This window comes from Lithobates pipiens, unplaced genomic scaffold, assembly GCF_037356315.1.
Source record: "Lithobates pipiens isolate NorthernLeopardFrog02 unplaced genomic scaffold, aLitPip1_a1.2 Scaffold_1, whole genome shotgun sequence".
NCBI classification, from domain to species: Eukaryota; Metazoa; Chordata; class Amphibia; order Anura; family Ranidae; genus Lithobates; species Lithobates pipiens.
In genome coordinates this window covers 65,438,852-65,454,090 of record NW_027507685.1, presented here as the reverse complement: position 1 = coordinate 65,454,090, position 15,239 = coordinate 65,438,852, and the positions used below count along the sequence as shown (strand labels likewise).

Sequence of the window (15,239 nt, the reverse complement as noted above, 5' to 3'; positions counted from 1 at the left end):
TTGTTTTAACTGACAATTGCGCAGTTGTGTGACGTTGTACCCAAACAAAATTTACGTTTCCCCCCCTCACAGCTAGAGCTTTCTTTTGGTGGTATTTCATCACCTCTGCGGTTTTTATTTTTTTACGCTATAAACAAAAGGGAGACAATCTTGGGGGGGGGACACGATCTTTTACTTTTTGCTAAAGTAAATATCCCAATTAAAAAAAAAAAATTCCTCAGTTTAGGCCGATTTATGTATTCTTCTACATATTTTTGGTAAAAAAAGCAATAAGCGTATATTGATTGGTTTGCGCAAGTTATAGCTTCTACAAACTATGGGAAAGATTTATGGCATTTATATGGTGTTTTTATTATATATTTATTTTTTTTACTAGTAAAGGCGGTGATCTGCGATTTATTTATTTATTTCGGTATTGCGGCGGACAGGTCAGACATTTGACACATTTTTGAGGCCATTGACATTTACAGAGTGATCAGTGCTATAATGCACTGATTACTATGTAAATGTCACTGGTAGGGAAGGGGTTAATGCTAGGGTGCGATCAAGGGGTTAACTGTGTTCCCTATGTGTGTGTTCTAACTGTGGGGGGATGGGACTAACTAGGAGAGATGACAGATCGCCATTTCTACTTTGTAGGAACACACGATCTGACAACTACGTTCCCTCGTTGTTTGCATAGCGTCGGATAATGCCTCCAACTTTCACACCAGTTGATCAGCATATCAGCTGGAGTGATGTTTGGTGCTGTGCATGCGCAGACCCAGTGGGGGCATTTTTGCGACAGGAGGCATTTCTCGATGGACCATGTGCACATCGTAGGAGCCTTTTTTTGATGTGAGAAACCATTTCTCTGGCACAATTTAATGCTATGCAAACAGCGAAGGGACACCGTATTTGTCACATTGTGCATCGCTGTTGCGCCGCGGGTTTACAGCGAGGCAAAATCTGACATCTACGGTGTCCCTCCACTCTTTGCATAGATTTCTAATGTGCCCAAGAAAGAAAAAACCTCCTATGGTGTGCGCATGCGCTATGGTGACATCACTCCAGCTGAGCGGCAAATCAACTGGAGTGCCCTTCTGTTCTGCGTATGCGCGGGCACTTTTCCATGGACGGCACAAATCAATAGAACACTGGCTTAAGACAAGTCACAGCTGGGAAACTCATTGATGTTCCCGATTCTGCCAGAGTGAAAGTGAAACGGCTTGTTTGTCCAGATTTTCTCATTGTATTCAGATAACAGGGACGCTGATACAGCATTACAACCAGTAAACGGATAACATGAGGCTTTCATAATTGTTCACTACACCAAACATAACAATGTTGCATTTTAAATGAAACCCGTTTTGAGAAAAATATGTAGGCTACTATTGCTGTCCTTCCAGATACTGATCAGCGGCTTCAATAAATTGTGATTCTCAAATCTGGAGCAAGCATGCAGCAAGTGAAGTCAGAATCTTCAATCTGCATATGTGTAGTGCTGCTTCTGTTTGTTTTACACCTCATTTTAGCACTCAGTCTGTGTGTGACATAACATGTAGATGATTTTAGCTCAGCAAGGGTGTTTATTAGCTTGTCTTTCACAGAAATAATTGATAGTGTGTGATCTAGGGGCTCAGGAATGCTGCCAGCCACTTGTAAAAATGACAACCTTTATTAAACTAGCAAGCAGTCCAGATAACAAAACCGCTTTTTTCGGCAAATGAACACAAAAAAGTCCATAACTTTGGTAAAAAGGAAAATGAGACTATGGCTCGCCGCCACTATACCAGTCCCACACTGGGGTCTCCTGTCTACTTTAGGGGTTCCAAAGGGGAGGTTTACAGTTTAGCAATGGTGGCTCGATCTCATGCTTAAAGGAGAAGTCCGGGCTGAGCTTGTTTGTCTGGGCTTCTTCTATGGGGCACAGGAGTGCAATTCATTTTGCACTCCTGTGACCCGTTTTCAGCAGAGAGCGATCTGAAGTCCGCTCTCTGCTGACATCACAGAAATCGGTCCAGGCACAGCGTCATCACTGCAATATACTCTGGATCTGCCAGGTGCCTGGACTGATGGCCCTCTCAGCAAGCCGTTGGCGGTATTCGATCGCTCGGTTCTCAGTGCAGAGGCACTGAGCACTGACCAATGCTGCATCCACTTAGGTATGAAACTGCAAAAAAAAAAACAACTTCTCTTTTAATCCACCCTGATCACTCAGGTGTGTCCTCTCTCTCACAGCCAAGTGCCAACTGTTTCCTTTTCCTTTTCTGAACTCCGACGCACCCGGTTTAACCCCTTCAAGACTAAAGTCCCTGTAATCAGGGTTTAGCAGTTCTTCCCTCCAAAAACTCTTGGAACTTTCAACATTTCAGGTCCCTAATGAGAATTTACCAATCCAGAGTAATGAAAATCAGACCTCTCCTCACCAGCCAGATTACCCCAGAACCCCTAACCCTGGATGGGTGAGAACCCCTGAATACTAAAAATGTCTTCAAGAGCCAATATAAAAATATGTATTTAAAATGCCATTGTGACATTAAAACATAGCTAGCATGTTAAAATTACAAAACTGTAACAAAACAAAAGTGTAATATAGTGCAGCTAGAAACGTTCGCTACATTCGGTTTTTTTGTTTGTTTTGTTTTTTCTCCTGGTGATTCTGAGAATCACACTTCCTGTTCTTGTCTACGCTCACTTCTCCACTATCTATGGAAGGAGCCGTTTGTTTTTACCCAAGCTGGACTTAAACCACTTGTGGACCACCTAAAGTACATGTACTGCTGAAGGTAGGCTCTATAGCACAAAATCATGTACCTGTACGTCGTAGCCAATAGGGGGAGCAATCGCATGCTAATTGTCTCCTCCTCTGTCCAATCACCGGGTCCGGCAGGCCCGATGTCTGCCAGCCACCCGCGATTGTTCCCGAGAGAGGCAGAACGTCAGTCTGCCTTTGTAAACAAGGCAGAACACAGATCTGTCTTCCCCCCCAGTCCGAGCAACCCCCGCACAGTTAGAAAGCACTCCCTAGGTACACATTTTTAACCCTTTGATCGCCCCTGATGTTAACACCTTTTTTGACAGTGTCATTAGTACAGTGACCGTGCATATTTTTTAGCACTGATCACTGTAATGTCACTGATCCCCAAAAAAGTGTCAGGTGTCTGATTTTGTCTGCCGCAATGTCGCAGTCCCACTAAAAATCGCTGATCGCCACCATTACTAGTAAAACATAAATAAAAATGCAATAAAATATCCCATAGTTTGTAGACACGAAAACATTGTGTGTGTGTATATATGTATGTGTGTAATATATATATATATATATATATTTTTTTTTTTTTTTTGGTTTTTCTTTATAGCAAAAAAAAAACAAAAATGCAGAGGTAATCAAATGCCGCCAAAAGAAAGCTCTATTTGTGGGGAAAAAAGGTCAATTTTATATTGGTACAGCATCACACGACTGCGCAATTGTCAGTTAAAGTAACATAGTGGCGTATTGCAAAAAATGGCCCCTTAAGGGGGTAAAACCTTCTGGAGCTGAAGTGGTAAAACATGTCTGCATAAGGCCTCATTCACACACGGCGGATCCGTTTAGTGGAGTCTGCCAGGTTGGCAGGAGATCCCTCCCTTGATCTCTGCTGAGCCGTGGATGACAGGTCCGTCTCTGCTCACTAAGTGGGAGGGGCTTGTGAGAGTGCCACTGATTCTTATGGAGAAATTGGACAAAAATGGACAGCATGTCCATTTTCATCAGATCTCATCCGATCTGCCAAGACGGATAGCGAACGTTTCGCCATATGTCCGATTTGATCAGATGGAAGACGGGTGTCGTCGGTGGACACATCTCCCTTGACATCCGTCTCCCCATAGCAGTCAATGGATGGCCCGCTCGGATCCGCCTGAAAAACAGGATCCAAGCGGGCTTGCCGTGTGAAAGGGCCTTACAGAGGATGGGTTGATTAGTAGTTTTTCAGAACAAAGGATAACTTTTTTTTCAGTTCTGCTAACAGAAGGTGACAAAGACCCATCATTTCTTGCAGGATAAAGAGGTATTTTCTGTACTTTACTAAAAATGTTCTTGGCCTCCAAAAAGAAAGCTAATGCAGCTGCCCCATTTAGGGACTGATAAACTGCAATATAATAAATGATTGTTCTTGGGTTTAGTTGACATTCAAAGTGATTTGTAACTGATAAAACAACCCATTCAGTTTAAAATATAAATGTATGGCAAAACGTTTGTGTATAGATATAAAAAAAAACATAAATCCTTTTTTATATATGCTCACATTCTTTCTGTTCTCAGCTGCATAAGAGGTGTGGGGGGGGGGGGGGGGGTGGAAGCAGCAGCACACTGTGAATGGCTGTGCAGCAGGGGCGTGTCAGGACAAATCTGATAATTGGAGGAGAGCAGGCTAGAGAACTGACCACGCACGGTATGGTCTACTGCTTAGTGTGGTCAGTTTGTAATAGGAAAGCGGAGGGACTGGCAGGAACATCTGGGAATTTACACAAATTAAACAATATAAAGGGAACAGGATACTTTCTCAAGTACATGGTACAGCAGGCATGTATTAGATGAGAAATGTTGAGGTAACAAACTCTTTTTAAAGTGTTACTAAACCCACAACAGTAAAATCTATAAAGTCTATATATGCAGTAAAGCATGCTTGCTATACTCTCTGTGGAACCTAAGGATTAATCCTCCACATTGTGTAAAAAGGCTGTTTGATCCTGTCTCCTCTGATGCTTCCCTTCTTCCACAGTCTCCAATCTATCTCCAGATAAGCCGGAACCTTTGGAGTCACTCTGCACTTGCTCAGTTTGGTGTGTATTGCTAGAGAGTTGTTGTTTGTTTTCTTGGGACGGTGCATATGATCAGCCCAGGGCCAATCAGCACTGTCCAGACAAATGGTGAGGATTCATGCAGCCTCATGGGACAGTCGGAGGAGAACGAAAACTCTTCCTATAAGCTTTAGCCAGCCTATCAGTGCTGCCTCCTCAGCGTACATCAGTGAAGGAGAAAAATTACTTATTTATGAAATTTACTGATGGAGACTAAAACTTTTTTATTTTATTTTTATTTTTTTTCAAAATTTTCGGTCTTCTCCCTTTTTTTTTTTTTTTTTTTTTTTCTAGTAACCAGCAGTGATTACATACCACCGAAAGAAAACTATTTGTGTGAAGTAGAATATAACAATGTCACATGGTGACACAATGTATCATGACCGCACAATTGTCATTCAAAGTGTGGCAGCGCTGAAAGCTGAAAATTGGCCTGGGCAGGAGGGGGTGAAAGTGCCCAGATGGAAAGTGCTTTATAGTGACCTTAAATGTCTGCTTGTTATGAGAACGTTGTATTTTCCCTTTAAATATTGGTGCACATGAACATGAGTTGCTTTGATGGCCTGGCTCTAATATGTGACCTCAATGCGGATTCATTGTATAAAATGAGAAAGAAGCTTTCATGTTCTGTAATGATTAGAATGGGATGTATGTGTCTGGCTCAGCCCTGCTTCTCTTCCATAGCAGGCCCGCAGGAAGCCAGGATGACAGAGCCTGAGTCAATGGAGGAGTCATTGACATTTGATGTGGTAGATGCTGATTCTGAGTAACGAGGAGCTTCATACAGATCCGACTCTAATTGTGTGTTTTGCTATTAGCAGGGAAGAGATGGCGATCTTGTTCTCTGTTGTTGCAAGAGGAACCACTATCTTGGCCAAGCATGCCTGGTGTGGGGGGAATTTCCTGGAGGTGACAGAGCAGATCCTGGCCAAAATCCCATCAGAAAACAACAAGCTGACCTACTCTCATGGCAGGTGAGGTATTTTCTATATGATATTGTAGAATATTCTGGCTGGTTAATATATAACACAGAAAAGTAAAGGTGCAACAATCAAATGTCTTTTTTGAAGAGAATCCATCACCTCTATACACTTAAAGCACTTGTAAAGGCTTGATGCTTCTTCTAAAATAACAAACATGTTATAATTACTTGCTCTGTGATGATATTGCCCTGAACCTCCTCTTCTAGGGTCCCCTGCCGGTGCTCTCCTTGGTGTCAGCCACCATAGCAAACCACTTGCTATGAGGGCAGACATGCAGGCTCACTACAGAGCTGGGCTGTGTGCTTCCATAGACATACAGCATGGCTCGGCCCCGCCCAACCCCCCCCCCCCCCCCCCAAATTTGATTGACAGCAGCAGGAGCCATTGGCTTCTACTGCTGCCTCTGTGCCCATGAAGAGATATACAGGGCAGTGCTGTTGCAGATGGGCACACTGCTTGATCAAGATAAGTATATAGGGGAGTGAGGGGGTGATACTACTTCTGGGACATGTTTTTACCTTCAAGTGATTGTTAACCCTTCCATATATACCCAGTGAAGTGACTGGCCTCAGGTGATACACAGATAAAACAAATCCTCCTACATAAGTTGTACCTGTTTTATCTACAGTCTTTTCTTCTTTACATCCGTTCAAATGCAGAATTTAAAAAGCTTGTCTGAGCTGTCAGAAAAAAGGGGATGGAGAGCTGAAGTTACACACTGCAGAGCTAAGTGAGACCGTCCCCCCCCCTTCCCTTCCCTTTCAAATGGAAACAGAGCAGAGGCTGTCAATCACAGCCTAGAGCTCCTTACCATTACTTTTTTTTTTTTTTTTTTCTTTTTTTTTTTTTCTCTTGGTGTCAGGAAGACTTGTCAGAAATGATTCATACTAATAACAGAGGAATGTAGCAGCAGACATAAATGACACTTCGTGCTCTTGATGGCACGTACACACGATCAGACTATCCGCCGGAACAATCCGTCCATGTGTGGGCTTCGGCAGACTTTTTCTTTCCAAAAGTCTGGCAGACTTAGAAGTTTTGACTCAAAATTGCCCGGCGGACAAGCCATCTGTGTGCTAGTCCGCTGGACTTTTGAAATGAACGGACCTGCCCACACGCGGAGAAAAGTCCGTTCATTTTGAACGCGGCTCCAGGTAGACGGGACTATCGCAAGAAGTCAATGTCGCCACCTCCATCGGAGAGATTGACACCTCGCCAGCCCCGTCACCTGGTATGGACTTAAAGGGGAAGCCCTACGTCGAAAAAATGGCATGGGGGTGTGAAACGCGTCTACGTGACCACAGTTTGCCATCTTTGGTGTTATGTTTGTGAAACAAAACAAAAGGCAGTTGGAAGTTCTGGATGTGCCGCCATTTCTTCTTTCCAATGGAGGGCTTATGACTGTTATTAAAAAGGAGGGTGGCTATACTGGTCACTGATGAAATTTTTTTAAAATTTTTTGTTTATTTGTAAATTTTCAGTTGTTTATTATTCTCACTTTAACAGATGAAAAAAAACAGAAAAGATGGGAAAATGTTCATTTGGTTGCATAATAATTGTGCACCCATAGATCTTCACCTAAGAAGAAAGTCAAAACCTCACTTTTACTTTTTTTAATTCAGGGGTAAACAGCGGCGCTAGATATGGTGATAACATAAAATTATTTAGCAACTGGGATATAGGTATACATTAAGTGTGTGTGTGTGATATAGGTATACATAATGTGTGTGTGATATAGGTATACATAAATAGTGTGTGTGTGTGTGTGTGTGTGTGTGTGTGTGTGTGTGTGTGTGTGTGTGATATAGGTATACACAGGGCTCGACCCCAGGTGCCAGGTCGCCAATGCGACCAGAAATCGCGACCTGGCGCCTAAGCTGCCACCAGCCGACTCACTATCGATGCCCCAGACATGCAGCAGCATTAACACTGACTGCCGTCCTCCTCCCTTCACACTCTGCAGCACCGCGCTGTGTGTGAAACTGACAAGCAATGGAGAGAGGAGGATCTGTCAGCCTGATGTCGGGGTGGGCGGGACCTGGCCGGGGTGGGGGCGGGACCCAGCAAGCTATCAAACACCAGCCAATGGGATCTGGGCGGGCCGCTACGTGTATGTGGCCCGCCCCTTTTCTTAAGCAGCCCAATCGTTGGCTGGTGTTTGATAGCTGCTGAGTCCCGCCCACCCAGGCCGGGTCCCGCCCACCCAGGCCGGGTCCCGCCCACCCAGGCCGGGTCCCGCCCACCCCGACATCAGGCTGAAATCTGACATATCCACCTCACTTGTTACATTTCAGTAACAGAGTGCTCCGTGTGAAACCTGCCAGTGCCAATCAGTGCCAACCAGTGCCACCTCCAATCAATACCACCTGCAACCAACCAGTGCCACCTGCCAGCGCCAACCAGTGCCACCGCCAATCAGTGCCACCTGCCACCGCCAATCAGTGCCACCTGCCACCGCCAATCAGTGCCAGTGCCAACCAGTGGCACCATCTGCCACCGCCAATCAGTGCCACCTGCCACCACAAATCAGTGCCACCTGCTAGTGCCAACCAGTGCCACCGCCAATCAATAGCACCTATAACCACCACCCAGTGCCACGTGCCACCTGCTAGTGCCACCTGCCAGTGCCCAGTGCCACCGCCAGTCAGTGCCACCTGCCACCGCCAATCAGTGCCACCACCAATCAGTGCCACCTGCCAACACCAACCAGTGCCACCGCCAATCAGTGCCATCTGCCAGTGACAACTAGTGCCATCGCCAACCAGGGCCACCTGCCATCGCCAACCAGGGCCACCTGCCATCGCCAACCAGGGCCACCTGCCATCGCCAACCAGGGCCACCTGCCATCGCCAACCAGGGCCACCTGCCATCGCCAACCAGGGCCACCTGCCAGTTTCAAACCAGGGCCACCTGCCAGTTTCAAACCAGTGTCACCTGTCGGTGCCATCTGGCAGTTCCACGTGCCTTCCAGTGGCAACCAGTGCCACCTGCCAGTGCCAGCCAGTTCCATCTGTTGCCAGCCTTACTCTTTCTGGTCAGCCCATACCCCTGATGTAACAGCGTTTCAATGGAGTTATTGACTGGGTGCTCCATTGTGAGTTAGGGATAGGGGGTGAAAATGAGTGGCCTTACCCCAGGAGCTGAAAAAAAAAACTGGCTCCTAACTTTTTTAACTGGCTCCTAAATTCAAAGCAAATTTGTCAACCCCTGGGTATACATAAATTGTGTGTGTGTGTGTGTGCGAGTAAGCACACATAATATTAAAACATTTGTTAAAACCTAATGTCCATGAATGATCCAAGATCTTGTATGATTGGCACCTGGTGGCGGCTCCCTTGGCCACTTTCACACAGGCGGATAGAATTCAGCTTTTTAGCTGCGGACAGATCACGTTATCTACAGCAGCTAAACTCGCGCAATGCTTTCCTATGGCCCCATTCACACACTGCATTTAGCAACAGTTTCATTTACATGAGGTTTGGTGCAGTTAGAAAAAACCTATTTGACTGTGTCCAGGAGCGATTTTTATTGCAGCTGTCTGCAATAAAGCAATGAAGCACATCAGAAATGGTTAAGAATGTTCCAACGCAGCTAAACGCAGCCGCATGCAAACGCACGTAAACACAGCTAATCACAATGTACAACTGCAAGTGAAAGCTGTGCCAATATTCTCTGAATTTCAAAATAACATAACAAAACATGCTTTTAACAGCGGCAGAACAGCCACCCGTGTGAGGGGGGGGGGGGGCGAAGCGATGTTCCCATTTTTACTTCTTTAAATATTCAGGTTTGAGGTTTATTAACATTTTGGATTGGATTTGCATTGTAGTTGTTCAATAAGAAATGAATCCTCAAAAATACAACTTACCTAATAATATTGCACACAGTGTAGAGCTCATCATTTATAGCGTCTGACATTGGCATGGTTGTACAGCACTACCTGCAGCTGGATGAATGTAAACAAAGCACCATTTACAGCATTGGGCTCTCCGAGCCCAGGAAAGAAGAGGCAGAGAGTACATGTGTTCTCACTATATCTTCATCCGTCTCTCTTTATATACAGTATATAACTATCTATGATTATCCTGCGGAATAACTGTGTCTTCCTTTTTCTTCCCTCAGTTACTTGTTCCATTACATCTGTCAGGACAGAATCATTTACCTGTGCATCACAGATGATGTGAGTGATTTTTAAGTTTTATGGCGATTCTGTTTAATGACCATACACTACTACCCTGAATTGGTCTGGAAAGGTCAAACTATTAGGCCTCATGCACACTGGATGTTAAAGTAACATTATAAAAACGCCCTAACGCTGATAAACGTCAATAAACACTCAAAAACATCTCTCACAAGCATTTTACTTTTTGGACCATTGAAAAAACAAAAGTTTTCTTTTTCTTCAAAAAAAAAAAATGCTAATGCGGAAAAACGCTAAAAAACGCTATTGCAAAACTTTGGAAAAGAGGTTGAAAAAACTCACTGCAAAGCTACTGACGTCTTTATAACGTTATTTTAACGTCCAGTTTGCATAAGGCCTTATAGAAGTGCAGAGCTGGTCAGCCGGTTCTGGGAGTCAACAGACAGTTGTATATTGCCTGTGCAGGTGATCACTTTTTACATTTCTAGCTGCCTTATTCAGCAATACTTACCCCCTTTGTGACCCCGCCCTAGGCACTTTATTGCCAGGGGAGGTGGGTTTTCTTAACCCTTTCATGACTAAGCCTATTTTTGGCATTTGGTGTTAAAATCCATATTTTTTGCTAGAAAATTACTTGGATCCCCCAAACATTATAATATTTTTTTTTTTTAGCAGAGACTCTAGAGAATAAAAAGGCGATTGTTGCAATATTTTATGTCGCACTGTATTTGCGCAGCAGTGTTTTAAATGCAACTTTTTGGGAAAAGGGACACTGAATTAAAAAAAAACGAAACAGTAAAATTAGCCCAATTTTTTTACATAATGTGAAAGATAATGTTAAGCTGAGTAAATAGATACCAAACATGTCACACTTTATAATTGCACGCACTCGTGGAATGACAACAAACTACGGTACCTAAAAATCTCAATAGGAGACGCATTAAAAAAAAAAAATCCGGTTACCAGGTTTGAGTTACAGAGGAGGTCTAGTGCTAGAATTATTTCTCTCGCTCGACGATCGCGGAAATACCTCACATGTGTGATTTGAACATCGTTTACATATGCGGGCGCGACTTCCGTATGTGTATTCTTTGCTTCGCGGGGACGGCGGGTGCTTAAAAAAAAAAATATATATATATATATTTTTTTTTTATTAAATTTATTTATTTTTTATTTTTTTTTTTTTAAATAATAAAATTTTGATCACTTTTGCTGTCACAAGGAATTTAAACATCCCTTGGGACAGAAATAGGTGGTGACAGGTACTCTTTATGGAGGGATCGGGGGTCTAAAAGACCCCCGATCCCTCCTTTTACACTTCAAAGTATTCAGATCGCCGTTTTCAGTGATTCTGAATACTGTATATATTTTTAAATCCGGGAAGTGATGTCATGATGTCGCTTCCGTGTTTACCAATAGGAGACTGGAATGAAGCCACTTACGGCTTCATTCCAGTCCCTCCCCAGCCACCGGAGGCATCAAATTCTGCATCGGTGCTCCCGATTGAATGGGAGCCCCAGTAAGAGCGGCGGGAGGGGGGGCTCCTCCGGCATAACAGCCAAGTGGCTTTTCGCTGCATCGGTTGTTATGGCTGGAAAGCCGAACGCCGGCTCTAAAAATCAGTAGCAGAATGATGCCTGCAGGTGCGGGCATCATCCCGGTATAACCCCCAGAAGCCGAGTACGCACATCTGCGTACGCTCAGCGGCAAGGGGTTAAGTGACCGCTGTGATTTGTTACAACCGTCACATGATCAGATGCGTCCGATCATAACTAATCATCGGGAGCGGTTTGTGACATTTAGTCGCTGTGGCTGGGAGTGCAGAGTGAACATGCTCCCAGCAGGGAAAAGCCGTTCTACACGTCTGGGGCAGCTGGGAGTGTAGGGCACAGCTGCCACATAGATGCACAAGTCCAGAAAGAACAAATAACAAAGTAATATAAAATAAAACAAATATTGATGGATATACATTGCCTTGAAAAACTATACCCCTTGAACATTTCCACATTTTGTCACGTTACAACCAAAAATTTTAATGTATTTTATTGGGATTTTATGTGATATTTTTAGTGCCGCTAAAGTCAAGGCTTTTGGAGATACTTTTATAACCCTTTCCAGCTTTATGCAAGTCAACAATTCTTAATCGTAGGTCTCATTCATATCAGGCAATGCTTCTTGTGAAAAGCAAACCCAGAACTGGCGTGTGTTTTTTTTTTATAGGGCGGGGCAGCTATAACCAACACCTCCAATCTCATCTCATTGATTGGACTCCAGTTTGTGGACACCTCACTACAATTAGCTCTTGGAGATATCATTAGTCTAGGGGTTCACATACTTTTTCCACCTGCACTGTGAATGTTTACATGGTGTGTTCAATAAAAACGTGGTAACAATTATTTGTGTGTTACTAGTTTAAGCAGACTGTAATTGTCTATTGTTGTGACTTAGATGGAGATCAGATCACATTTTATGACTAATTTGTGCAGAAATCCATTTCATTCCAAAAGGGTTCACATACTTTTTATTGCGAATGTATTTCTTACTATAAAAGGTTCTTTACCATAGTCTACATATAAAGGCATTTTTTCGCTAAGGAATTAACCACTTCAGCCCTGGATGAATTTATCCCCTTCCTGACCAGGCCATTTTTTGGGATACGGCACTGCGTCGCTTTAACTGTCAATTGCACTGTCGCGGACATTGCGGGCAAAAAAAATTTTTCCCCCACAAACAGAGCTTTCTTTTGGCGGTATTTGATCACCTCTGCGTTTTTTTTTTTTTTTTTTTTTTTTTTTTTTTTTTTTTAAAAGCTATATTTTTCACATTTGCTATAATCATAAACTTCCCCAAAATATTATATATATATATATATATATATATATATATATATATATATATATATATATATATATATATATATATATATAATATGTATGTCTTTCTCGGTTTAGACCGATTATGTATTCTTCTACATCTTTTTGGTAAAAAAATTGCAATAAGCGTATATGGCTTACCCAAAAGTTATAGCGTCTACAAAATAGGGGATAGATTTATGGCTTTTTTATTTATTTATTTTTCTTTTAAGTAATGGCGGCGATCTGCGATTTGTTATCATGACTGTGACGTTATGGCGGACACATTGGACACTTTTGGCACGGTTATGAGACCATTGTCATTTATACAGTTATCAGTGCTATAAAAATGCACTGATTACTGTATAAATGACACTGGCAAGGAAGGGTTTAAACACTAGGGGGCGATAAAAGGGTTAAGTGTGTCCTAGGGAGTGATTCTAACTGGGGGGGGGGTTACCACTGACATGACTACTGCTCCCTGTCATGTCACTAGGCAGAAGAGGGAAATGCCTTGTTTACATAGGCATCTCCCCGTTCTGCCGCTCCGTGACACGATCCGTGACACGATCGCGGGAAACCGGCGGACATTAAGTCCGTGGGACCCACGATCACGGAGCACACGGCAGGTGCACGTGTGCACACAATGCTGTGTCTTTAAAGGGACGTACAGGTATGCCCATTTGCGCAGCCGTGCCATTGTGCCGTCGTATATCATCGTGCACTGGTCAGCACAACCAGTTTCCTTAGTGAAAAATGTCTTTATATGTAGACTATGGTAAATAACCTTTTATATAATAAGAAATACAATATGAAACCACATTCATTCCACTGAGATTACATACATTTCATTTATAGTCATACACAGTATTTCACATGTATATTTTACAGCTGCTCAAGGTCGCTCGATCAATTATTTTCCACAATTTTCTTTCTATACACTGTGTACCTGCTGATGACCAGCAGTTGATGGTGTCCACATGGATATCGGAGAGCTGCAGTATGATCACAATGCAATGTGTAAAGCATATTCATGCTTTTTGTACAGTATTTTGTTCCTGACGTGGTACATGTGTTCTTTTAGGACTTTGAACGGTCCAAAGCGTTTAGTTTCTTGAATGAAGTCAAGAAGAGGTTTCAGACAACCTATGGCTCCAGAGCACAGACTGCGCTTCCTTACGCCATGAACAGCGAGTTCTCCAGCGTCCTGGCAGCACAGCTGGTAATATCCGAGACACAGAATGAGAGATCCCAAGGCTCTTTGATTTGAAAGTTTAAATGTTATCCTGATAAATTGATGAAATATATAAAAATAATGAATGCAGTGCAAAGGGCATTGATTATATACCCATATCGATCAGCCAAAGTTCACTGACCTCACATAAGTTAAAGCCCCTTTCTCCCCCCTTTAACTACGTTTTTTGTCATATCAACGATTAAACGGCAGTTCTACTCACCCGAATCTTCAGTCATGTGATGCCACCGGTCTAATCCTTCTCTTTTCTAATGTTTTCTTTCTGCTGTTTTTTTTTTGTTTTGGGAGGCTATGTCACATGTGATGTGGGCACTTCCCATTGGTTGTCAAGCAGAAGGGGCCACAGGACCCAGAAGATCACAGATGATACATCAATTGGATGGCAGGGCACCAGTGGTCTCTGGATTTTTAGCCCTGGATTATCAGCCCCCTGCATCGGAATATTGCGGTGAGGGACCTGTAATCGGGACTAAAGCCTGGTACACATGATGGGTTTTTTTCGTTCTGAGGAGCTAGCAAAAAGGTCCTGTACTAACTATGAAATATTGGTTCTGCCAGAACATGCTGGTCAGCACTCACATCCATTGGCTGCTAGTGCTGATCGGCTGCTGGTTTTCCAGCAAGCTTGTTCAATAGAAGCTGGCCGGGAGATCGGCTTCTGTCAAACAAGCACGTGTATACACGGGCCAAATGTTGACCCGTATCTACTGAACTAGCTGGTATTGGGCACTATTCGGCCCATGCATACGGGGCTTTAAGCTGGCCATATATGGATCGAAATTCAGCTAGTTGAACGGGGACTGATTGAGGTTCAATCCATCTATAAGCATGCTGATTATACCCAAGTCAATCCATTGCCCCACTTGGGCGCAACCAGCCCGCCAATTCTTTACATGCAATTACTGCCGGTGGCTATAGCCACTAGTAGTAAACATTGTGTTCTTCCTTGCTGGGAAGGCCCCCCTTCAGCAGAACATAATGGCTCTGCGGTAGGCATTCCCCCATCAACACTGACTGTGTTGATGGGGGAATCAACCGATTACTTATTTATATATTTTTTTTTTTCCCACCCATGGTGGAAGGAAAGAAAATTGAATCCTCTATGGGCTGCTTTAGGCAGTACATCCTGTTTCACCAGGTAAGAACGGTAAAAAATCTGGCAGGATTGGTAAGGGGTTGGGGGG

General features: G+C 43.5%; 1 protein-coding gene across 3 annotated transcripts in view; it reads left to right on the top strand.

Annotated features, from left to right (window-relative positions):
- Positions 1–15,239, top strand: part of VAMP7 (vesicle associated membrane protein 7) — a 51,208-nt gene that overhangs the window by 21,815 nt on the left and 14,154 nt on the right. For 2 of the 3 annotated variants that reach the window (XM_077451080.1, XM_077451119.1), the window contains exons 2-4: positions 5,643–5,798; positions 9,930–9,987; positions 13,885–14,022. In XM_077451080.1, coding sequence (XP_077307206.1) covers positions 5,653–5,798; positions 9,930–9,987; positions 13,885–14,022 — 342 coding nt within the window. In that variant the 5' untranslated portion in view covers positions 5,643–5,652. The remainder of the gene's footprint in view (positions 1–5,642; positions 5,799–9,929; positions 9,988–13,884; positions 14,023–15,239) is intronic. The other variant, XM_077451021.1, reaches the window with a different exon arrangement.